Source organism: Xyrauchen texanus, chromosome 30 (genome assembly GCF_025860055.1).
Source record: "Xyrauchen texanus isolate HMW12.3.18 chromosome 30, RBS_HiC_50CHRs, whole genome shotgun sequence".
Taxonomy (NCBI): Eukaryota; Metazoa; Chordata; class Actinopteri; order Cypriniformes; family Catostomidae; genus Xyrauchen; species Xyrauchen texanus.
In genome coordinates, this window is record NC_068305.1 from 15,215,005 (window position 1) to 15,242,372 (window position 27,368).

Here is a 27,368-nt window from a genome sequence, read left to right on the forward strand (position 1 = left end):
GGCCATTCATTTTTAAAGTATAAGAGGATGGTCCTAGACAGTCTTTAGACAGTGAAATCATGTATTTTGATGCTTTCAAATGTGTTTAAAGTACTTTTTATGTATTTGGAAAAATGGTAAAAAACGTTACACTGCAATATGTGACTTCACACGTCTACATCTTCAACATCCCCTTTGGAAATGGTGCTTGAAAGGCTTAGACCTCCATTACAGAATCTTACTCCAATTTCTCCTTTTCTCTTTCTTTGTCTCTCTAAAAATCTGTCCATCTATCTCTCTCTCTCTGATGTATTTTCAGGCTGAGCCGGTGATCCTTGACCTTCGTGACCTTTTCCAGTTGATTTATGAGATTAAGCAGAGGGAGGAGATTGAGAAGAAAGCTCAGAAGGACAAGCAGTGTGAACAAGCTGTTTATCAGGTAACACATTGGACGAAATATTAACACTCTCATACACATAAACTTCCAAAGTTTGTTATGCTCAGTCATAAAAACACCTGCATATATATGAGCAGATGAATGAGAGCAGCATAAAAATAAAACAAAAAATAAACAAATCAAAATGAAATGTAATGTAATGAAATATAGAATACAAAAGGGTGAAAATATGGAAAACAAAGCCATTTCCAAGATGGCATAGTTATTATTTATTTCAGAGAATGATGTGATTAGATTAATATGAGGCAACTCTTTCGACTGTCTTTCGCTGTCTGTTAAATCTTTGTTTGTGGTGATGATGATTTTCCTCACACTGCTTTCACAATTAAGACAAAATCACCCCTCTTTGGCTGTGCTAGCCACATCTCTGTTCCTATTTTCATCGCCAGATGTTACAAATGTGCTTTACTTCTGTTTTTCCAAACACTACAAGTCAAAAGTTTGTACACACCTACTCATTCTTGTATTATGACAAATATTAAGTCTATTTAGTCATTAAGTATTGCTAAAATATTTAATGAAATAATACAAATGGATATGTAAATAAATTCATACACAGGCACAATTGTATTATTCTACAAAACAAATGTAATGCATTCAAGCACAAGCCTATAGATAAAGTGTTTAAGATCATGAGATGCATAAAATAAGTCAGGTGTGTACAAACATTTTAAGCGGTAGTGTAAGTGAGAATAAATGCTATTTTTCTTTCCCTCTCATGTTTCCCAATTCATTATATCCCTTGTTCTTTCCTTCTTCGACCTCCAATTCCCTCTATGCAATCACTCCTGCAGACTATTTTGGAGGAAGACGTGGAGGATCCTGTGTATCAGGTAACGCTTTGAAATTAACTGTTAATTATTATGTCTGCTTGAACCTACCCTCTCAAATCACTCTGCTTCTCACTGTCGCATTGATCAGGGCTCCATGCTCAGTAATATGTGTTTAATCTCATTTACAGAAAAAAATTATTCCACTCCGTACTGCTCTTTTTCACTCTTCCTGAATTAATAAGTCCTGTTATTTTATAATTTGTATGTAAATAAATTTATAGGCTGCTGACTTTTTTACTTTTCATAAATTGGGTATATTCCGATAAAAGTGTGATGTAGTATCAGTCTTGGGTACTTCCCTTGTTCATACTGAAAACAGACAGCTTTAACACATCCCATCTGGGCTGCGTGTACGTGTGTCTGTGCATTTGCATGCATTGCAGTGCATTGCATTTCCGTATTGTCCAGTGTGCATCATACAGCAAATAATGGCCTTAAGGAATCTATGGAATGAACTCAAGTAATTGCCTTTTACGGATTGTATGCATTTTGAGAATGCAAACCAGATAACTCAAACTTGTGTACGGTCCCCAATTAACTTTTTGCCATATCTGCCAATGGCTGGGGAATTTAGAAAATTTACCAGCCATATATATTCTTACCGGCCATAAAACTTCTAGATCATCTAGATAAACTTTTAGTTCTAGATAAACCCCTGATAGAAAAATTTCCACTATGGTAGTTGTTTGTCATCATGACAGGTGTTTTTACTTTAGAAGACATTTGATTTAAACCATGTAATGTTGCAGTTCCTAATATAGAAAAACAGTCAAAGTAAACACACACTTTACATTCTTAGGTGCAAAACATGGCACATATAAAGTATAAGAACCTTTATACTGCAGATGCAGATTTGTGTATTTAACAACGTTTCAGACTAACAGCAAACATCGTTAAAGGCCGTGAGGCAGAAACGTCTGTATTTAATAATAATAAAAAAGAATAGTATTTTAAAGTCAATTCCAGTTATTAATTGGCCAAAGCCAATTTTTACTTGCATTTAGCACTTAACGGATATTTATTCTGGACCCTGCATTAAAATAAATCAAAAATACAAAATGAAATAACCTTTATCTGTGTGAAAGAAATAAATAGTGATAAGACTCTCATGTTGCTTTAAATAGCAAGACTGAACGTCCAAAAGTCATTAACGACAAAGTAGAAAAGAAATGAGAAATGTTGCCTCTAGGCCTCTATCAGTTATACACTCCATGCTTAAAAATCAATCATTACTTGCTGTGTAGTGTAGAACTGATAAGCATTATCAATTTGCTGTTAAGAGGTCCTAGAGAAGGATTGGCCAATGGCTACAACTCTGTAACAGAATAAATTAGCCAATGGCAGTAGATAATGGAGAAAAAAAAATGGGAAAGTCATTAGATGTAACAAAAAAATGAAAACGATTCTGCCATTTGCATTAATGTGGTCTAGAATGGACAGGAATTTGATTAGCTGGAATGCTGTATGCCAGAAATTGCTAGGCTATCTGGTCTCAGAGTGGTCCCTTCATTATGGAGGAATATATGACAATTAATAGATAGAATGGGTCTACCGTTCCGAAAATGGCCCTAAACCTCAGTGGCTAACTTTCCAAGAAACATCACAAACGCAAACCAACAATGGAACAGTTCTGTTATCACTGCTACGCAAACATTAGCAGGCCTCATTAAAGAAACATGAAGCGTTGTGTTATAGACTGGGATTTATTTCCTCTTAATGTTGTAAAATGTATTTTGTCGCCCTGTTTGCAGGTACAGAATCTGTAGGGATACACTGTAAAAATTTGGATACTGAAATTTTAAAGGCAGAAAAGTCCGACTGAATAATATGCATGAGACATAGCAAGAACATCTCGCAATTCCTCCTCCCTAGATGTGTTTATTTGTTATTATTTTACAAGCTGACACAACATGGAGATTTTTCTTTGCATTAAAAATGTCATAGCGGTCTGTACATATATGTACACTGCATAAATAATTTACCTAAACAGTATTTTTGTCCTTAATAGAATAATAGACGTACTTGAAAAGCAAAATTGTGTAAGGTTAAAAGACTTATTCATAGAATATACATTATATTATATTATTTTTATATATATTTCTTGTTTAAGCATAAATCTTATTATCTTATTAAGTGTTATTATCTTGTGTATATTTGCTTCTTAAGTAAATGTTTCTTGCTTGAAGGATTTTTATATTTTTAACTTGAAAAAAGACAAAAATACTTGTTTACAAAAATGTTTTGCAGCAAACAATAGCAAAAGATTAATTAACAGCACTATAAAGCTTTGATATGCCAGTGCATGTTTCTGAAGGTCAAGACTGGAACCATGACTTCATTTAGTCCAAAAGCCATCTATTATCCCTCAATGGTCTGTGAGTGGGTGTGTGTGTGTGTGTGTGTGTGTGTGTTTGGTGGGGGGGTGTAAGAAGAATTGGGGGGCACTGCTTTACTCCTGGGGCCGTAACCACTGTTGATTCTGTCATCAATCAGTCTCCTTTCTTTTCTCTTCTCCTCTTCCATTTACCTTTTTCTGTCCCCTTTTTTACCTTTGCCTTTTTATCTTTATCCTCTGCTGCCGATGTTGTAGTACATTGTATTTGAGGCAGGACACGAGCCCATCCGTGACCAATCAGAGGAGAGCATATATCAGGTACACTGCCAAATCCCTCCCTTGTCATTGATTATAGCCTAAATTAATCAGACAGACACTTAAATAGTTTTTTACACTGAAAATGTTCACCACACAAAAAACGGTTAAATAAATTAGCAGCTGTGCCAGAAATTTACTGTAAAAAAAAAAAAAAATATATATATATATATATATATATATATATATATATATATATATATATATATATATATATATACACACACATATGATAGTTTCAGGCATTTTAGTTAATAGTTTGTTATTTAGTTAAAAAAAAATGTAAATCTGTAAAAAATATATACATCATTTATACTATATTTCACAGTAAAATTACATGTAACATCATTAAATATAACATAATTTTTTTAACAGTTATTTACAATAGCATTTTAATTTCATTAATTTATTAATATTTTAATAGCAGCAAAACTGTTTAGTTCCATTTCTAAAATGTCCTTATATAACTATGGGAAATGGTGTCTATTCAGCTTAATAGGGAATGTTGAAATAATATTGGTCGCTATCCACTACACCAGTGATTCACATCCAGAGGGTCGGGACCCACAAGGGGGCCTCCGCACACTTCCAGGGGGGCCGCAAGATCTTTTAAAATTATTTAAAATATGATCATTATTATAATTTTTATATAATTATTAGAATTAAACTGACTGAAAATGCTAAAAAAAAGTAAAAAATCCCTTCAACAGCTTGCTTTTTATGAAGAATATACAGTTTAGACATGTCTGGAATTACACGTTTTAAGGAAATATCTTATAATATAAATATCTAATATTCTACATGATACAATGGGGGGTCTTGGAGTCAAAAAGGTTGAGAACCACTCCACTACACCAATGATTCTCCATCAGGGGGCTCAGTAAACTTCCAAAGGGCCCTCATATTGAGGCCCACAAATTATTTAAAATATCTTCAAATATTGTCTTGGTTAAAAGGGGGCCTTTGAGTCAAAATCCATCAGCTTAACAAAGACAGGCCTGTAAATGAAACTTATAGTGCAACTGCTCTCAAGATTTGATATCAAACAGCCAATAAGGAGTCACCAAACAAGCTGCCATTCTTCTTTAGAGAAGACTTTAGAAGAAACCCAGGTATGATGGTACAACTATTGACAGCTCCACTGTGTAGCTGCCAGAGTCCCACCTGTGTATTAGAACAGAGTGCTACGCCAAGCCACACTAATTCAGCATGACGGCCCTTTCAAAGATTTACACCCAGCAATGTTTCGTGCTCTGAACGGCATGACCATGACAACAGCAGGTGTTGTATCCTCAGGCGCTGCTTTGTTTTGTCACCTGTGGCTTGAGTCACTAAAGAGACACTGCCAAGCAAAACAGTAAACACATCAGTACCCCCAACACTTTGCCAGCCTGTCTCTTTCACAGCTTTGTACAGTGCCGGCTTAGGGCCAAATTCACTAAACTCTTCTGCCACTTTTATGTGCTGCATTTCTGCGCAAAACCTGCATTTTCTTTACTAACCACCAACAAACCAGTTTAAACAGGCATTAATTGTGCTGAAATAGTTAAATAAAGCCACTGTTATTCTTTTCAGCACAAACACACTTCCTTACGATGTAAATCAGGCTTATAATAAATTGTACCTTATTCACAAAACTAGCACAAATAAATCAGTGTACCTTTCACACCGTGCATTGCCTGTAGTTACGCCACTGCATCTGCTGCATCCTTGACAAACTAGAACTCAGGACCGACTTGCAAAAAAATCTGGAATTGCTGCAGTAGTCAGATTTTGAGTATCAATAAGGTGCCAAAAAGCTCAGACAATGAAAGCAAATAAAGCTACAAAGGGCACTATCAGAGGGTGCATTTCATTTTCAGTGAATTCCGCCCAATGTCACAGTCACTTTAGTAGCTGTGTGAAAGCTTGAAACACCATCAGGGACCAAATTATCCCCTCTAACCATTTAAATGTGTGCACAGCTCTCGAGCGTTAACCTGACACTTCACAAACTCCTTTACTTTTTGCTGACATCAGGGCCGACATTGGAAACTCAAGAGGCATGAAAGAGAGGCGCGCTGTCACATCTTTAAATCCAGGATCAGCTAGCACCTGATCGCACCTCATATCAAAGAGGTGGATATATCACAAATCATATCACAAAGCTGGATTGGCCAAGTCAAATTGAATATGCTTGAACATGTCTTTTGATCTTCGCTAACAGCAACAAAATCGGCAAGTGTTTAGAACAAAATTAATAAAATCATATTTTTGTGTTTAATGCAAAAATGTGTCCCTAGAACATTTAGGGGAACCTTTTAGAGCAATATTGTGCAACATCTCAGAAAAATAACTGGGATGTACAATGCTAACAATATGTATCATATGCTGCCTTGACCTCCAGTGAACCCCTTGGGTCCCGATCAGTTATAGCTTGGGCACAGTGTAAGTATCGTAATTGAGAGATTGGTGCTGAGCGGAGTGGACTGATGTACTATGGTCTGCATGGAGAAATTTCTCTCTTGTGAGAGTGAGCAGCAGTTCTCACCTCTGCCCTTTATCCAAATGAAAACGTAAGAATGATTAATCAGTGTTGTCCTCTTGTGATCTTTGAATAAAACAAATGTAAAGATCACTTCAAGGCAATCAGTCTCTTAGAAAGAGAGAAATTTGGGACAATGAAAAATTAAAGAGAGAATAGAGGTGAACATAACAGACAAAGAAAGGATCTGCATCTTTACTAACCACCTAATTTGTGAAGGAAAATGCATGGTACCAATGACTGACAAAGATGGTTTTCATAGTATTTAAATTAATAGACCCCAATTTAAATTAAATTAAATAAATTAAAATAAGAAGAAATGCAAAAATAAAAATACATATATTATTATTATTATCATTACTCTAAACTTTAAAGGTGCAATATGTAATATATTTACTGTACTAAAGCATACAATTATCATAATATGTTATCAGAGATTTAGGAAACATGCTAAGTTGAAATACTGGCTTCTCCAGTGACAATGCTACAGCCGGTATATTCTACTTTGAAATGTCCATTCCTGTTTGTGTCTTGGCCTGTGTGATCCCGCCCACTGCCCATTTCCCAATAGTATTTCGACACCCGTGTTGCCAGATTTGAAACATGTTAGCAGGCAAACACAGCACGATGCAGCCATGGAAGCCAGCAATACATCTAGATAACATTGACAGAGTTATAAAAGATCCACATGAGCTGGTTTATAATTTGCAAACAATAAAAACAATGCAATGCAAACGTATACATTAGCTGATCAACTTACAGTGTAAGGCTCGTCGTTTGACATTGTCAGTTTGCTCATTCCTGTTGCGTGTCCTCAACCTGGCAACCAGCATGAGCTTCAAGTCTGGGGAGGAGGGGGCGGGGGAGACAACTCTTTCCAATATTTAGAATTTGGACTTAAGTACCCATTTTAAACACTTGCTGTCATTGTTACATATTACTCCTTTTAATATCTACTATACACTATATTCTGAATCTTGCGTTACATTATTAATTAACACACATTCTTTACAAACAAGCTCTCCTTTGACATATCCAACAGGCATTCAAATTTGCATTATTTGACCTTGTTACTTCTCCTTCTGAAATCTAAACTAATGGTAACTTGTCATTTCAACTGTGCATTTGGCTGGGCTCCCTGTCCACACCAGGTCCCTACCAGCCAACAAAAGGAGGGAGTTTATGACGTCCCAAAGCGACATCCAGTGAGTGGACCTGTGTGTGTTTGTACATGTGACTGTCCTTTGCCTCTCTCTGGCAAATCTTTTCAGTATGTGGACCACCAAGCATCAAGCATGCCCCCCTCGCTGTTTTTAAGTCCTGTGTGGAGTTCAGCAGCACCTGTTCCCTAGCTTTCAGTAAATCACAGACTGTGCTTTGCCCTGTGTTTGTGTTATTGGCTAGTTGTGTATTTGTGTGATTTTGCATCTGTCTTTCTTAATGGCTGTTCTTCTTTTGTGTGTGTGTGTGTGTGTGTGTGTGTGTGTGTGTGTGTGTGTGTGAGAGAGAGAGAGAGAGAGAGAGAGAGAGAGAGAGAGAGAGAGAGAGAGAGACAGAGACAATCTAATGGTTGGTGGGGTGGTTATATGTGATTGGTCAGTTTTGCATGTTTTACACTTGCCCTCACATCATGAGCATGTCTGCTGGTGGATTCATGATGCCAATCCAGCCATGTAGACCTCAATTGTAAGGTGCTGTAAGTGATTTTCAATGGAATGGCACTCAGGAAATGTTCTTATTACCTTCCAGATCTCACTGAATTAGGTGTTCTGATATATCAAACATGTCTCTGTGACACCCTTAGGCTCTGTAAACTCTGAACAAAAATGTGACCATGGGTCAGATTATTTGTTTAGCCAATCAGAAGAATTTTACGCGCTTCCTGACCATCGATCATTTTGCAAATTCACAGAGCAGCCCATATATGGGAAGCAGGAAGCTGAGAAAGTTGTAGTTGAAGCAGAAAATTCAACTTACATGATATTCAGCTTCAGTTGTCTGTGGCTAGTTTGTCATGCCCAAAGCAAATTGCTATGGTTGCTTTTGACAACATTGAGTTAACTGCTGCGCTGCTGATCCATCTCTGATTACAATGGTCTCAACTATACAAAGGTGTCTTTGGAGGGCGGAGTTTTGGAAGGAGGAGGCTTGTCTTATTCTGTGGCTAAGCTTGGCAGAAGTTCCAGAATGGCTAATATTGCTTACAGCACCTTTAATTCCACACCATGAATGTCACGGAATCATGCATGATCTACATTAAAATATGACAAATATGTATAGTCTATGGTGACAGTTAAGAAATTTAAATGAGAGATGGCAAACCAGTCACACCAAATTTTGGTCAAAAATTTGCACAAAAAAAAAGAAATTGCTCTCTTTCTTTAAATAGCAGATTATATTTATTGTTTGGCTTTTCGGCCTCAACGTTTACATTTTGATATAAAATGGTTGATTTTCCATGTTCTGGCCAGTGTCTTTGCTGTCTGTACCTTTCTTGTGTTATAGCTGCTCTGTTCATTCAGTCTTAGCTAAGCTAAATGCCTAAACCCCCCATCTCTACCACCCTCCCCAACACATACAACTCCACTATCACCTCTCTTACCCTGCAGTTGGTTGAGTCTAATACTGGTGTCCTCAATACAGTATTTATTTATTTATTTATTTTATTTTTTATTATTATTATTATTATTTATTTATTTATTTATTTGTTTAAATTTTTTAGACCTAGAAAACAATGCTCAAGCTCAGTTGGATTTTTCTCATCTAAAAATGTGCCTCTGTCTGGCATCTCTGCCTCTCACCTCTTCCATACTATTTTCAAACATCTTCTCACTCTTTTTTGTTTTTCTCTTGCTCACATTTTCAGCCTTCTTCCTCTTTCCCTTTTCAATATAAGTTGTGTGGCCTCCTGATCCTACATCACCAATTTTTCATTCCTGTCCAAGCAAAATTTGCACAATTGCAACCCATAAAATAACTCTTTCAGCTCTACAGAATTGGCTTTAGAACTGTAAAGCTGTAAATCTGTTTTGTGTAGTAAGTCTTCAGGAATATTTTGTCAGTGCACAGGCCTTGCAGCTCGGCATTATAATTTTTTTAAACCAATCATTGGGGTGAATTTTGAAACAGTTAACCCACTTGAGTATGGCATTTTATTGCAAAAAACAAAACAAAAACTATACCTTATTTACTAAGTCTCAGAAGCAGAGGCAACTGAGACTTGCTCTCCGCCACCCAGATTGAGGTGAAGTAACCCTGCCACCACAAGAACTTAATACGTAGTGGGATTTGGGCATTCCAAATTGGGAGAAAAGGGGATAAAATATTTAAAAAAAAAAGAAGTGAAGTGTTCATGCAAAATACAGAATTGCTAATAAACAGTATTTGCTAAAGCACTGTCCTTGAATACTTATTGAGTTTTGTTCTTTTTCTTTTCACCCACTTGCCATTCCTCCTTTTGTTCATTTTCATAGCTGTGGTTCTCAGTTGTTCCATTCCCTGTGGTTATATTATCGGTCATAGCATAAGACATTAACACTCCAGCCTTTATGAAATGGGCAGCACTAAAAGCACACAGAACACATATGAAGATAATTATTTTCTCCTATGGGAGAGTAAATTGATAGTCAGTTGTACTGATGATGATAGAAAAGTGGGCTTATACATTGTGGAAAATGAATGAGAACGAGATTAGTAGTGGTTTAAATGGGATTAAACAAAAACACCTCCAAATGAGTACATTTTCATAAAAGACTAATATTTACCCTCACCACTGTACTAAATGTTGCCATGGATACTGTTAAGTGTAAACAGAGTATTTCCAGTTATGGAATTATATCACGTGTGTCATACTATCAGAGGAGAGGTAGTATGTTATAATAACCAATAAAGAGGTAGTTATCAGTACTCGTGATATTCATTAGTAATAAGGTTTCAGCAGCATGCAGGGGGGTTCGACTGACAGTTCATCTAAATGGGACCCAGCTGTCACCTTACCCATTATCCCCAATGGTGTGTAAAGTGATTAATTTGATGGCATATCTTGGGCTGGTAATATCACTGCCATTTAATTCAGCTTCTTGGCCTAGTAAAGTTCGGCAGTTTCAGCACATTGACCTTCAAAAAATTGAAAGCGATACGTGATGAACATGATTACTCTGGCAACATGACAAACAAATAAACTGTGCATAAAAAAATTTGTTTTATGCACAGTTTATGCAAAAAGTTGTTATGCAAATTTTTTATGATTGAGGCCCATTCTATGGTACAATGGTAAAAAAATATTAAAGCAATTTTATACTTTCTGCTATCACAGCCTAATCTAGATTGACAACTATAAGTAAGCCATTAGTAGTAGGTTCATTAATCTCTGAAAATATAAACCGAGTGGCTCTGTGGTGCTGTCAAAATATTGCTCTTTTTATGAATGTCCAGTTTGCATTGGCACAACCAATGTCTTTAGTTTGGGACAGGACTATGGCATGTGTTTGTTTGATCAGTAGCAGACTGGGGGAGTGTCTGGCAAACCTGCTTAAAAACAAGTCTTTTTATTTCAATTCCATTTGGTGTGCACAGAAATTACACAATTTACACCATTTTCAAGGTTTACAACTTCAGCGTTAAACAGTTGAACTGATTGTCCTAGTCTGCAAGTCAGTCCCACCATGATTTTGTGGTACTTTTTCCTAATTATTGCTGCCCAAAATGACTGAATTTGCTACAGATTTTCTCAAAAGATTTCGATGTGATTTGCTGCATTTTTGTGGTGTTTTGCAGTGAAAACTCACAATAATAATCATAGTATACTTGTAATTTGTGACATTGATGGTATGTTGTCTAATTATTTTATTTTAGCGCATAACAACTGAATATGCTGCTAGAATGATACACACAAATATACCATATATTTAAGAGGTAAAACCTGTGATATGTCTAAAACGATTTCAATAGAAGACTCTTAATTAGGTTTATATAAAAGAATTTCTGCCTCAGAAAATGCAAATAATCTTTGGTATCATTAAAATAATAGACCTACAGTATAACTGTAAACTAAAAACACAAATAAGGATTCATGTAGACCTTTTGCGAAAACATTTTTGAGTCTTGTTTTCTGGTGCAGCAGTACATTATGTGAGCACTCCATTATGTGAGCACTCCTAGAGAGCGTGTGAAGATTAAACACTGGCTGTGATATACACGCGCCATTTAAAACTTTAGACGGGGATTTTGAAAGTGAACACAAATATTTTCAGTTTTGCTTTAACATACGTGTAACTGCAAATATTCTTGGTCGTTGAGGGTTCATACACACAGGATTAATGACACACGGTGACACAGAGGAGGAGACAAGGAGGATATAACTGTTTATTTAGAGATGAATGGCGGTTGCTGTTGGATATGTCTCGACTGCTTCAAGCTTATCGTGCGCTTGTTTTGCCACTGTCAATGTGGAGAAAAGCAATCGGGTTACCTCAGATTTAAAAAAAATGTTGGCCAAAAAAATTGCAGAATTTAAAAAAAAATGACAAGTTACTACAAATAATGCTGAGAGGGTTTGAATTTGCATAAATTCTTTGATCGCAAAATCCTGGAGGTACTGGCAAATGAAGAAAGCTACATAACCCAAACCTGTTTGATGTTTAATGCTCTCTCTTTCTCTCTATCTCTATCACTTTGTCACAATATCTTTCTCTCCTTTCCTCATGTTAGTCCATCCATTCATACCCACAGTATTAGCATATATCAAATGTCAGTAGTAGTGGCTTGTTCCTGCTCATCTCTTGCAGACAACTCAGTTTAATTATTTCCCTGTATCTGGCACCATTTCTTTCATTCTTAACACTGAGCAGTAACAGAACGTAAAGTGCTAAATCAGAGACGCCTTTAGACTTAACCATCTCAGGGGTCACCTGCTTTAGCAAACCAAGCCACTGACTTGGAGTCAGTTCTTGCTTGATTTATTGCATGTATTACATGTCTGTTTGTGTTTTTATGTATTGATCTAGATGCTGTGTGTCTATCTTGTCACTGTTAATTCTGCATCATGTCCTTCAAATGTGGCCTACTAAGTTAGCGAGATAAATTGCAGGATAACTTGGTATAAACCTGTGATGTTTATGGGAATAATTAGCCTGAAAGTAGTTGGATATGTTGCTCTGATAACATGAAAAACTTTAATCTTGCTTTGAAGAAGGTAAAATCACACGTTTATCACGAAACTTTTCCGGGATAACTGATCATGTTCTATGGTCAACCCTGCTGTCCTTTCATATGAAATCCTCTCTTCCCTTCTCCTCGCATTGTAAATGTAAGATGGGAGCAGCTGTTGTTCATGGTCTTTTGCTTTTACCATGTTATCTCTAGGGATGCCAATGTGAGCCCATTATTTTCCCATTAATGCCTGTTGGCATCTGTTTAAATTTATTTTTCCTTCCACCAAATAGAACATTGATATTTGAAGACAAATACAGTTGGTTGTTACATTTTGTTTGACTCCAACCTGTTAGATGTAATCTCAAATTCAGTATTAGAGTGGACCAGATGAACCATTTAAATCCCCATATTGGTTTACCTCTTGCTTGAATATTAGGGGACATGTCCCCCTAAATGTCTATGATGGTTATATTATGTCTGATTTGGTAATATGTGGAAGCCATGAACTGATATGTGGGGTAGTGAGGTAAGGCAGGTTTAGCCTCAACTGAAGTACCATTCATCTCATCACCTTTCAAAAATAAACCTCATCTAACCTTCATTTGTACAATCCTATGTGTGTGTGTGTGTGTGTGTGAGAGAGCATGTAGTTATCACTTTGTGGGGACCAAATATCCCCATAAGGATAGTAAAACAAATTTTTTATGTTGTGGGGACAATTTGTTGGTCCTCATGAGGAAAACAGCTTATAAATCATACTAAATTACGTTTTTTGAAAATGTAAAACTGCAGAAAGTTTTCTGTGAGGGTTAGGTTTTGGGGTGGGGTTAGGGTTAGGGGATATAATATAAAGTTTGTACAGTATAAATACATATGTCTATGTTAAGTCCCCATAAAACATGGAAACCCAAAAGGTTTGTGCAGGGCTTAGGTTTAGGGGTAGGTTTAGGGTTAAGTGACATAAAATATCATTAGCTCATGTAACGGGAGCCAGCTGGTAGATAGCTGTGCAGTGTGTAAACCTCACTCTCCTGACCTCAAGAGGTGCACTAGCGACTGACGCTAGAGGCTGTAGCCTTTAGCCTCCTTGTTAGCGCACCCGCCTCCCATGCAGGAGACGTCGGTTCGAGTCCCATTCGGAGCAGGGGCAAGAAGGTCCGGCAACACTCAGAATAAAAACAATGAAAGTCAATGAAGTCCCCACCATGATAGAAAACAGTGTTTGTGCGTAGTGTGTTGAAATCTCATCTCATCTCATCTTTCATCTAACACCATATTATCATTGCAGAAGAAACATAACGAACATATCAATCTCTTGGAACTAGACACTGACCAATTGCTGGTCTCTAAGGTAAGGTGGACAATGATTGGCTGTAGTTTCTCCATACAAGCCCTTGGCCTTCCCATACTGCCCCAAGCCGTCAATTTTCTTGCAAATGGCTCCAACCTCTTCTATCTTTAATTTTACCATGAAGCAATAACTTATGCACTGTGGCCCACTCTAGACTCCAGTAGAGTCCCTGAACAGGGAAGTAAATGTCACACTACCCGCTATGAACATTTTATATCCCTGCTAAATCCCCCTTCTCTTTCTTTGTACTTTTCCCACTACCTCCCCTAACAACCTGGTCATACACCTTACCTTTCTTTCCCATAGTCAAATGACAGAGCTCTTATAGATGACCCCAATCTGATCCCATTGAATAGGATGGCTTTTGTGTTCTCATGCCAACCATGAGGTTGATAATACTAAAATGTGAGAAATAAATGTCTCCTTACCCTACTCCCTTTGTGACCACATACACAAGCTTTTACAGGGCTCTCAAAGTTCACACACAGCGTTATGCTGTGACTTTTCGTTACACAGCTTTACTCTCTTAAGGAAAACAGAAACGTTTTAAGATACACTATATGGTCAAAAGTATGTGGACCCCAAAAAATATACCCTGGCTTATTGAACATTTCATTTTAAACCCATTAATAGCATTAATAGGGAGTCCCTCACAGTAGCATCCCTAACAGCTTCTACTCTTCTAGGAAGGCTTTCCACTATACATGTATTTTTGAACAAGACTGCTGGTATTTGTTCCCATTCAGACACAAGAGCATCACTGAGGTCAGGCATTGATTTTGGGAGATGGACCCTGCCTCACAGTCAGCGTTTCAATATATCCCAATTGTGTTAAATTGGGTTCAGGTCTGGGCTTTGTGCAGGCCAGTCAAGTATATTACATCAGACTCAGTAAATAATTTCTCTATGAACCTCGGTTTGTGCACAGGGTCGTTCTCATGCTGGAACAGACAAGGGCCCTTCACAAACTATTGCCACACAGTTGGAAACACACAATTTGCTAGAATGCGACAGCATGTTAAATAATTCAAATTTTTCTTCACTCGAATTAAAGAGCCTAACCAAACTCTTTCATTAGAATGGGTTGTCAGCCCACATTTGGCCATGTAGTGTATTTTTAAATGATTAGAAGAATATTAGAGGTCAAAATGGTGGCATTACAGTATGAATTTGAAGAGATAAGAAATTACTCTTTCTTATTAAAGATGTGTTTAAAACCATTTAAACCATTTTGCTGGTGTAAGAAAAGGTGAAAGAGCAGTCATTTTGAGAAAATAGCGCTCTTGTCTGCTCTCAAGATAATTTACAAAACAGCATTTTTAGAGGCAGCATAGAAAAGTTTTTCTGTCATGTGCAGTCACTTTAAAAGTCTCAAGAATTGTTCAGCTGCTCCCTGCTAGCATTGCACTGATCTGTTTTCTGATAAACACACAAAAAAAACAAACGGTCTTACAAGGTGTCCAAAAATGTTTGGAAATAACCCTGAATATGCGATATGTCCCACAGAAATTAATTAAACGTCTTCCTAGAAATTAGTCCATGATCAGAAGATTTTATGCAAATGAATGGCCTCGTATTGAAAGACATTGAAATGTTTTGTGGTTATAATATAGGAATCAAGACAACTGTCTATTTGTCACTTGTTTTTCATGCTTTGTTTGCTTTTACGTCTGCCTGCTGTACATTCAGGTAGGTATAGGAAGTCATCATCATCAACTATCCCAGATCATCCCATTGTCACGCCTATATGTCACCTTGTGTATTCAAACCAATGCTTGCCTAAGGTAGACCATTGTGTGGCCAAGACTAGAGAGACATGACAGTGTTTGTTGAAGTTGATCTCTAATGTCAACTGGTCTGATTTTGTGATGATACATATTCCTATCCATCTGCAGAATATCAACCAGTTAGAGCTTTTTGGAGACATGTCCACCCCTCCTGATATCACCTCCCCGTCTGTAAGTAAACACATGTGGGAATTAAGACATTAAGGACTAAGAGTATATTCGGAAAATAATGCTAATTTATTGCATACTGCAGATTACATATTGTATACTGCATTTAAATGATTTTTTTTTTAATGTAAAATGGTATCCAGTGTGCTCTAATTGTATACTGTAAATTGGGTATTCCAAGTATACAGAAAATGTTGTGTTATACTAGTATGGAAGAATACCATTTTGAACATTCTCTAGTCCTAAAGTTAAACAGGTTATTTGGTAAATATAGTCTATACTTTATTTTAACTTCTATTACCTCTTCTGCAGACCCCAGCATCTCCGGCTAGCACACTGGGTCCTACAATGGCCCACCAGCCTGAACTGTTCACCCCCTTCAACCCTGCCTCTGTGCCCTCAGGTATGAGAGATTTCTCCCTCAGCTGATGTGTGTTTACATAATGGCATAATGAGGTAAATTAAATAATATGTCTGCCTACTTGTGACTAAATAAGTTGCCCCATCCTACTGCTTAAGAATATGAATGATCTCATTACTTGCCTGTGCACTGATTTGCATTTCAAATGTCCTGCAGAGGACACAGCTGAATCTCTACCTACGGTATCTATACTCAGTGTGTGCATGTGTCTGCAGTATGTGTACCTGCGTGATGCCTTTTTAACATGCACATCTTGGGGTCCACTTATACTGTTAGACAATGCTTCTTGCACAATAAACAGTCATACTTTAGGTTTTCATGACCATTTTACACACTCTCTCTGACCCTTTAATTAAATTAAACAGCTGACTTTTGCTTCTGACATGTTAAAATATGCTACACCCACTCTTAGTTTTCCCATATTTTATTTTTATCATTAGTTGTATACCAAATTAAGTTATAGTATATTCTGATGTTTCTGATTTTTCTTATATCTTGCTCATTATTACTTTCCTGTGACTAATCAGGCTCTAAACCTTAACTGTCTTTATTGACATGGAAATGTGAGCAGTCATATTCTACTGTGTTCAGATTATTATTAGTTGTATTCTTTTTACACTGGGGAGGAGTTTTTCAGTTTTAAACTGTATGTTTACACAGGATGTCAGATTCTTATTTCAAAACATCAAAGAAAATAAGTTTCATGATAAGACCCCCTAGTTCACCCAAAAATATTAATACTATCATCATTTACTAACCCTCATGACATTCTAGATGTGTGTGACTTTCTTTCTTCTGCAGAACACAAATTAAGATTTTTGGAAGGAAATTTCAGCTCTGTTGGTCCTCAGAATGTAAGTGAATTGTGACCAAAACTCAAAATGTCCAAAAGGACATAAAGGCAGTATCCATATGACTCCAGTGGTTAAATCCATATCTCCTAAAGTGATATGACAGGTGTGTGTGTGTGTGTGTGTGTGTGTGTGTGTGTGTGTGTGTGTGTGTGTGTGTGTGTGTGTGTGTGTGTGTGTGTGTGAGAAACAGATCAATATTTACAGCGCATCCGAAAAGTATTAACAGCACTTCACTTTTTTCCACATTTTGTTATGTTACGGCCTTATTCCAAAATGGATTAAATTCATTATTTTCCTCAAAATTCTACAAACAATACCACATAATGACAACGTGAAAGAATTTTGTTTGAAATCTTTGAAAATTTATTAAAAAGAAAAAAAAAATCACATAATAAAAAAAAAGTACATAAGTTTTCACAGCCTTTGCCATGACACTCAAAATTGAGCTCAGGTGCATCCTGTTTCCACTGATCATCCTTGAGATATTTCTACAACTTGATTGGAGTCCACCTGTGGTAAATTCAGTTGATTGGACATGATGTGGAAAGGCAAACAACTGTCTATATAAGGTCCCACAGTTAACAGTGCATGTCAGAGCACAAACCAAGCCATGAAGTCCAAGGAATTGGCTGTAGACCGCAGAGACAGGATTGTATCAAGGCACAGATCTGGGGAAGGGTACAGAAAAATGTCTGCAGCATTGAAGGTCCCAATGAGCACAGTGACCTCCATCAGCTATAAATGGAAGAAGTTTGGAACCACCAGGACTCTTCCTAGAGCTGGCAGCCCGGCCAAACTGAGCGATCGGGGAAGAAGGGCCTTAGTCAGGGAGGTGACCAAGACCCCGATGGTCACTCTGACAGAGCTCCAGCATTTCTCTGTGGAGAGAGGAGAACCTTCCAGAAGAACAACCAGCTCTGCAGCACTCCACCAATCAGGCCTGTATGGTAGAGTGGCCAGACGGAAGCCACTCCTCAGTAAAAGGCACATGACAGCCCACCTGAAGTTTGCCAAAAGGCACCTGAAGGACTCACAGACCATGAGAAACAAAATCTGAACTCTTTGGCCTGAATGGCAAGTGTCATGTCTGGACGAAACCAGGCACCTCTCATCACCTGGCCAATACCATCCCTACAGTGAAGCATGGTGGTGGCAGCATCGTGCTGTGGGGATGTTTTTCAGCGATTGAGGGAAAGATGAATGCAGCATTGTACAGAGACATCCTTGATAAAAACCTGCTCCAGAGTGCTCTGGACCTCAGACTGGGGCGAAGGTTCATCTTCCAACAGGACAATGACCCTACGCACACAGCCAAGATAACAAAGGAGTGGCTACGAGACCACTCTGTGAATGTGCTTGAGTGGCCCAGCCAGAGCCCAGACTTGAACCTGATTGAACATCTCTGGAGAGCTCTGAAAATGGCTGTGCACCGACGCTTCCATCCAACCTGATGGAGCTTGAGAGGTCCTGCAAAGAAGAATGGGAGAAACTACCCAAAAGTAGGTGTGCCAAGCTTGTAGCATCATACAAAAAAGACTTGAGGCTGTAATTGGTGCCAATGGTGCTTCAACAAAGTATTGAGCAAAGGCTCTGAATACTTATGTACATGTGATTTAAAAAAAAAAATAAATATATATACATATATTTTTTTGTATACTTTTCCAAATATTTCAAACAAACTTCTTTCACGTTGTCATTATGGGGTATTGTTTGTAGAATTTTGAGGAAAATAATGGATTGAATCCATTTTGGAATAAGGCTGTAACATAACAAAATGTGGAAAAAGTGCTGTGAATACTTTCCGGATGCACTGTAAGTAATTTTTTTTACTATCAATCTCCACCTTTGACAAGCCCTAACCAGTAGCTGGCTGAATTTGAAAGTCAGTTCCACACCAGAATGTGGAAGTGAAAGTGTAGATTTTCTTAAATATCGATATGTTTCTCAGCCAAATCTTCAAAAGACATGGATTTTCCACTAGCGTTTTATGGATTATGCTTATGCTGACTTGTCCTGGTCACTATTCACTTGCAATGTTAGGACTTACAGAGCTGAAATAGTCTCTTAAAAATCTATTTTCATGAATCATGCCTTTAATTGTAAGAAGCCACTTTACAACATTAATTTTATGTTACAGTGCAATTACATTAGTACATACTGAGTAAAAGCAATGAACATCAAGTTCATTATACATAATTATTTTGTAAATTATTGTACAATGGTATTGCTATTGACATAACATCGGTGCAACATGGACTCTGTAATGTAGAGTGGTACCAATTTAAATTCTCCTGGAACGCTCCCGTCATGATATCTGAACCAATTCTTAAAAACAAATGGCCCATGTGCAGTGATTGTACTCTCTCTGGGACATCTGTTGCAGCCAGATTGACTTCCTCTCAAACAGTAAACAGTACAACATTGATATGTGTGGAATCAAGTAGTGTATCATCTGTCCCATCTGTCTACAATTCATTCCTTCAGTCAAACTCCCCTCTGTGTTGTAAATTCATAAACACCAGGATTTACTCCGACACACCTGTCCTGGTGGGATTCTCATAGTTCAGTTATGATTCCATGATGACATTTTGTACCCTCACAGTTCTGCTTTTGGAGTTGTTTTGACTTTATTTGGCTTTAAAGTAAGAATTTTACTGTCCTTGCTGGCAGTTTATTGCATGTGACTTTGGATGCAACTTGTGAGCTGGCAGAACTAATGGTACATGAATCATCTAAATATAATTGCCATAATTTAGGCAGTAGGATACAAGAGGCAATGATATATCGTCACAGCTAAAGAGTGTTGCAAGACTTGTCATGCAGTGACTTCAGCCCCTTTAGCATTGACAATATTAGCAATATAGCATGGCCTGGAGTTCATTTTTGCTTTTAAACAAATTATCACTACATAATTGTATGTAGTAAATATTTGGGACACACATTTTCATTAAAGCATTACTGTACTAAGCAAATTAAGTAGTGTCATCCTTTCAGTAGAAAATATTACAAATGAAAAAACAATGATAAATGAATAATGATTTTAGTACTCTATTTGTACTGTGCAGTGATATGTTGAACAGGTGTTTCGCATCATAGATGTTATTATATTACAGCATATTTTAGCTTAAGAATATTATATATTTGACCAATCTGTGTCCAGGACTGTAACTATTATGGTTGGGCACGAGTACTTGAGTTCTTACTAGGATTACCACAGTAACCTGAAGGAAGAGTAGAGAGATGCACGCTGTGTACATGCTTTCAGAGTTGGGCTGCGAATCTTTACGTTATATTTATATTTGTTCATGTTATGTTTTTATATTTGTCTGACCTTTCTTGGTCTGTTTCTCAGCCATTTGTCCTCCTTGGAGTTTAGAAAGTTCACATCAGCCAGATTTACCAACGCTCTTCTAATGAATTTCCCCCTCACTCTGCCCCCACCCCCCATCATGTGCAGACTGTGAGGAGATATTTTCAGAATTTGACAACAAGTGCATTGGATTAGAATTACTGAGTGCACCTATAATAGTAAGTACACAGCCTAGGGAGTCAACCATTTCTAGGGCAGTCACATTGTCAAAATCTGACTGCACTGAAATGTTCGCTCCTTGTAAATTACCTGAATGCACAGTAAAATCAGCTACCACTTACTGGAAATGTTGTCATGTCTTCTTCAATTTATGAAATCATTAGATATGGAGGACGAGCACACATTTTATAATGACACTGAACATTTTAAAAGCTAAAATGAGAATGCACAAAATAAATAATATGAGAATTATATCGGTCAATGCACAGTTTTACAGTGATGTTGTAAAACGCAAGACCTCGTAATTGTGGTGAGGTATTTGAGTCAATAATATACTGATTCATGTCATGGGGAAGGCAATGTTCCAGTGATGCACAGCTCAATGACATGACGTTGGCAATGATACGTTTATAATTTTGAAGTGTTCGTGTAAAATATTACAGTTAAGGTTATTTTTATATATGCAGAATGAGGATGTTAATATTTATACAATATATCACAACTTCCCATTGTGTAAGCAACACAGTTGCAACTGATCTAATGCCTCAGCATAATATTCCAGACACACTTCCACAGTGTGTTTGGCATGTCACATAGAAAAGATACAACTTTTTTTTTTTTTTTGCATTAGTTGAATCATTGTTGCTAAATGAAAAGAAAGAGCAAGATTTGAAATGGAGGAAAAAAAAAAAAAAAGCCTCAATGTGATATGTGTATAAGCCCCCAGTGGACGAAGCTAGAATTGTTGTTGAGGTGCAAAGTCCACATGGTGGCGCCAGAAGTGAGTTGTATTTTTAGGTTTAAATGATGTAATACCATCAATATGAATGCATATTTTATTAACACTACTCCAAAACCCTAAACCTAACTTTTAATGGAGTAAAAATTTACTTTTAGAGCAAAAATGCAACGACCGTGTCAGATTTTTGTGGTGTTAAGTTCATGTTTGTTAGCTTCAAGTTAATCTAAAGCCCTAAAAAGTTAACACAATAATAAGTATTTAAAATTAACTAGGAAAAACCACTCTCTTGAACTCATGGGCATATTCAAATTTGTTTCCAGGCAATTGCTTGCCAAAATTAAAAAAGTCCCTCACTTAGATTTCAACCGCCTCTAACTAGCAATAAATAGCAAGTAACAAGTAGCTATTGGCTATTTAAAAAAGTGACAAGCCCTTTGATATGTCCCACCTAAACTTTCTATTCAATATACTGTGTCAACACAAAAAAGAAAACCATTCTCATCAAACCATTTCATGGGGTCTTTCAGTTCAGATGGATTTGTGAGCCACGGATGTGTTCATTTCTCCATCTCTCATTGTCTCTGTCTTGCTGTTCTTCAGGTTATGTGACGATGGGAGCCGTGACGCCATCGTGGGCACGGCAACAATTTGCTGCTCAGGCTCCATTAGCGTTTGGCGTACAGTCCCCAGTGCAAGTTGCCCAGGTCTTACCGGGTGCTCAGCCTTTGATCTGGGGCCAAGCCAACCTTTTCCCTGCCACTCAGCAACAGTGGGCAGCAATGGCAGGGGCCCACTTTTCGCCTGCCGCTTTCATTCCTGCCCAGACAGTTGGACCGCTTCCAGCTGCCATGTTTCAGACACTGGCCCCGATGGCAGTGCCTGCGTCTTGCGAGATGCCCACAGCAGCCATGGGTGGAGCCGTACTGGGCTCCTCCGCATCCACGGCATCCAGTCCGCAGCATGGTGAGCGCACACTTCAGAGACAGGCAAAAACGAGCAAGGAGATGTTTAAGGACTTCCAAATGGAAAAGCCGTCAGCAATGCCTGCAAGGAAGAGTGAGCAACCTAGCCTATCCTGCACCACAGAATCTTTCTCCAGTTACTTCAGCAAAGTAGGAATGGTGCAAGACACTGACGATTGCGATGACTTTGACATCTCGCAGATGAACCTTACACCGGTCACCTCAACCACACCCTCCACCAACTCACGTAAGTAGGATGTTTCAAACATGTTTGCAAGTTTATCCTATAGATATTTTATGATTATTTGGATTGCTCATGAAAAAGTTGATGACTTCCACCACTTATTTAACTAATTAGGACGTATACCTGGATAAACATCTTTGAAGACACATTGATAAGAATGTTGTGTGAGCCTGACCCTAGTCTTAAACCTAAACTTAATTCTAAAATCTGATTGGTTGATAATGTTATCCAGGACCAATAAAGATGATTATCCAGGAACATGTCTTGGAACAACATTTTTATCAATCAATCAGAATTTAGGTTTAGGCTTTGGGCTGGGGTTGGAGTTTGAACAAATTCTTATCAACCAATATGATGTGAATGTTGTTCCGGGACCAACAGAAGATGTTGATCAGGGAATATGTCTGACTAGGGTGGATCACATTGTGTGGCTTCCACCATATCCTCTTTAGTTCCATAGTCCTTAAATACATAACCAAAACAACATGTCCTACAAAGAAGAACTTTGTATCACAACATCTGCCTTTTGTTTCCTCAAGCCCTTAAAGGGATAGTTCAAACAAAAATGGAAATTCTCTCATCATTTACTCACCCTCATGCCATCCTAGATGTATGACTTTCTGTCTTCAGCAGAACACAACCGGAGAATATAGAAGAATATTTCATATATGTAGGCTCATACAAAGCAACTGAATGGTGATCAGACCTTTGTAGCTCCAAAAATCACATAAAGGAAACAGAAGTAATCCATAAGACTCCACTGTTTAAATCCATACCATATCTTTAGAGGCAATACAATAGGTGTGAGTGAGAAACAGAACAATATTTAAGTCCTTTTTTACTCTAAATCTCCACTTTAACTTTCAAGTGAAACTAATCATGCACCACATGTGACTTTCAGATGTAAAATTGAAAGTGAAAGTGGAGATTTTAAGTAAAAAAGGGCTTAATTGCTTTTGCATGTTTCTCACTCACACCTATCATATCGCTTCTGAAGATATGGATTTAAACATTGGAGTCTTATGGATTACTTTTATGTAATTTTTGGAGCTACAAAGATCTGATCACCATTCACTTAAATTGTACTTCAACCCGTGCATCTTATCACGTGGCTTGTTGAGCGCATTGCCATGGAGACATAGCAAATGCCCCACAGAGAACTTACCACATTATAGCTACCACGAGGAGGTTACCCCATGTGACTCTACCCTCCCAATTGGTTGCTAAGAAGACCTGGCTGGCGTCACTCAGCACACCCTGGATTCAAACTAGTGAACTCCAGGTGTGGTAGCCATTGTCTTTACACAGTTCACCCAAAAATAATAATTCTCTCATCATTTACTTACCCTTATGCTTTCTTAAACTCAGATTAAGGCATTTTGATGGAGATATGAGGTGTTAATTTCCATATAATGCAAATAATATGTGTCCAAATCTTCCAAGCACCAAATAGGGCCTTTAAGGCAAAAAAATATGTAATGATTTCACTGTAACCTGACCAGAGCGTGACTGCTGTGTGCATTTTCCATTTTGATTTTTGATTTGTAACGAGTAGCCTTTAACAAACATGCAAAAAAAAAAAAATGTATATAGCAAAATGTTTTCCTAAACATATACGTCCTCATATGGGGACAGCTGGACTAAGTTAATAAAAAGTAATACTTTTTCATTATTATGTTTCCTAGTTATTCATGTTTTTGAGACGTTACAGACACTATAATTGATTTTCTGGAAAGCTGCTTTGGAACAATGCGTATTCGTCAAGAATGATAGAAATAAGGACCCAAACGCACTAGGCAAAGAACTGGGATTTATTAAAATAAAACAGAATACAAACAAAACCTCTCATGATGGAGGGAAACACAATAAAGACAAGAAGCATGTGAATAAATGTGGCAGAAAACTAAAAAAAAAAAAAACTAAAAAAAACAGAAAAGACAAGGCAAGATAGAAAATATAGTAAACTAACTAAGAATAGGAACTTTCAGGAACTCACATGGACCAACTAACAGGACTGTAGAGCAAACACAACACAATGATCTGATGGGCAAGACAAGACAAGACAAGACAAAGAGAGAATATAAAGAGGAAGGGAAGACGGAACACAGGTGCTGCCAATAATCACAAGCATCAGCATTGCCGTGACAACGCTGACTGGCTGCTGAGCAGCACCTGTGGGAAACACGAGGGAAGAAGGAAAACAAAAGCATGTGGACAACCTGAGAGAGAGGTGGAGGAAACCGTCCCAATCCCGCAAGATAACGAATAAAACCACACCAACATGGCAGGATCATGAGAGTACTGGGAATAGCACAAATAAAAAAATGATAGAAATAAAAATTTCTTGACTTATGTTACAATGGTTTTTGTTTTCTACTTTGGCAACAAAGTCTCAATATTCTCTGAGACATTTTTTCAAACAAATAAGTGATAGCCAGTGCTTAAGCATTTTACCAATCAGAAATTAACATAATCAATTATGAGTCATGCTCAGGATCGTCCAATCACTGCCAATCATGTTGAGTGGTCCAAACATCATCTGCATCCTCAAACTGAACTTTTGGTCAGATGTTAGGAATAAATGCACTAAACTGCATAGGAAAGCTTTAGGGTTTTCCCTTGCTCCCTATTAAGAGAATGGCTTAACATCCAGTGAGCTGTCTGTCTGCACTGGTCTCACCATATTTTCATTCTTACTCCATATTCAAAGCCTCTGAAAGCAAACCTTTTCAGCTTTTGGATAAACTCATTGATTCTCAATGTGATACTTCACAATGAATATAGGATTTTCCTATAGTCCATATAAGTAGACATTGTGTTTAACAGCATGCCATTTTGCAATAAATCAATTACATTTTTAAAATCACATATTGGATTAAAATATAGACTCTATTCTTTTGACTCAAACAGGTTTCAATGTAAAAACTTCATGAGCTTTTCTTACCAGATGTTGTTTTGTTGGCAATTTTCCCAAAGACAAACTCTGCTGAGAATGGCGCCATGTTGATTTGTCACATGACTTGGTGTCTCAAAAGTTTAACCATTTACTGACAGCCCAGAGTGATCCTGAACTGAGATTAGTCGGTTTAAAATAAATGATGCATAGCGTATAGCGAAGACAACCCTTACAGTTTGTATTTTTGGGTGATCTATTCCTTTAAGAGTGAGTGCTGATGCAACTAGACATACTATATCCCTTTCCTACCATAGAACATCAAACTCACACTTTTTTTCAACTCTCCCTCATCCAATCTTTCATTAACACTTTTCCGTCAATGATTAAAAGGTGGGCTTTGATGTCTTTGCCCAAAAGGCATTGTCTTTAGTCAGCGTGAAAATTACAATTAGTACCGCGGTGGGGAACGATGGCATGTGTGAGAGAGAGTCAATCACAGGTCCAGCTGTGCTGCTGGCGAGCAGTGTAATTATCACTGATCTCTGGGGAGTCCTGCAGTGTACGTTGGGCCTGTTTGGATTCTCTTGCTCCTGTAGTGCTAATTATTGCCGCGACGGAATGCTGCATTGTCACATGTTTGCACACAAGCAGTCCCTCCGTGCAATGCCATGTGAGAGACAAACTCATTTATTAGGTGGCAATGGGAATTTCGATCCACAGAAGCACCATTATGACAGGTCTTAGGTTTAAATCCACTTTTCTTTTTTCACTTATCAAATGGGCAGAAGTTGGCTAATGTTTTAATCCCACCAGAAGCAAACCTTAAATTGTACCTCTGTTGTTCTTGACTTGTGTTGAGTACAATAAAGAGTATGGCATTAGCAATGCCAAGGTCATGGTTCGATTCCCAGTGTATAATTTTAGTGGTAAAATGTAGAGTTTGAATGCACTGCAAGTGTCTTTGGATTAAAGCGTCTTACAAATGTATTACATTTACGTTTATGTATTGTAAAATGGAGAGAAATGTTATTGTCTAAACCTTTTATAAGATGTAACACATTACATGTTTGAGTACAAAAGTAATTTCCTGGCTAATTGCAACAACTGTTAAGTGCAGTACATTGTGAATGGAAACCATTTTCTTTAGCATTTTAACTTTGCATGAGTTCAAAAAGGAACTTTGTTTTCATTTATAATTGATCACCAATGAGTCTCGGATATTTAGTTATTTTCCCATTGGATGACAAACATGTGTGTACCTTCTTAGCATTGCGCAACAGCACATCTGATGTTTTAATCAGCTAATGTAAAAAATAAGTTTAAGATATATTTTGTTTGGCTCATTACAAGGTTACCAAAGCTGTGAGTACAGTCAAACACTTTCTGTTGATGATTATAATACTGTTTTAAAGCCTTAGTGAGCTGCTTACAGAGACTGCATTTTATGGTATCTTAGGTTGGCTGGTCTAAAATCCTGCTGCTTTGTAAGATACCTGTTTCGACCAAATTCTAAGGCATTATTGCATGCATCCCTGACAGGAAAGATGATCCCAGAATGCACAGTGGTGAATCAAAAATGATGAGGCCATTTTTGGGACCAATGCACTTTTTTTTTAAATAATGATTAGACTATTGTGCTGATAGCTTAGCAACATGCTAGTGTCAGCCTCTTTTGGAATCAATTCTCAAATCACTCTTGCTGTGTGGTATTTGTGTGTTGCAATTAGTTGCTGCCTATGTAGAGAATTCCAGATCGCACTCTTGAGGTTCCATGATGGTTAGGATGCTGCCTTAGAAGGCTTATATTCAGTTGTGGGC

At 37.6% G+C, this 27,368-nt stretch overlaps 1 protein-coding gene across 2 annotated transcripts in view; it reads left to right on the forward strand.

Annotated features, from left to right (window-relative positions):
- The window catches only part of dab1a (DAB adaptor protein 1a), a 263,993-nt gene that overhangs the window by 214,597 nt on the left and 22,028 nt on the right, over window positions 1-27,368 (forward strand). Inside the window, exons 6-12 of one of the 2 annotated variants that reach the window (XM_052098301.1) lie at window positions 299-418; window positions 1,231-1,269; window positions 3,860-3,922; window positions 7,595-7,648; window positions 15,843-15,905; window positions 16,215-16,305; window positions 22,049-22,657. In XM_052098301.1, coding sequence (XP_051954261.1) covers window positions 299-418; window positions 1,231-1,269; window positions 3,860-3,922; window positions 7,595-7,648; window positions 15,843-15,905; window positions 16,215-16,305; window positions 22,049-22,657 — 1,039 coding nt within the window. The remainder of the gene's footprint in view (window positions 1-298; window positions 419-1,230; window positions 1,270-3,859; window positions 3,923-7,594; window positions 7,649-15,842; window positions 15,906-16,214; window positions 16,306-22,048; window positions 22,658-27,368) is intronic. The other variant, XM_052098302.1, reaches the window with a different exon arrangement.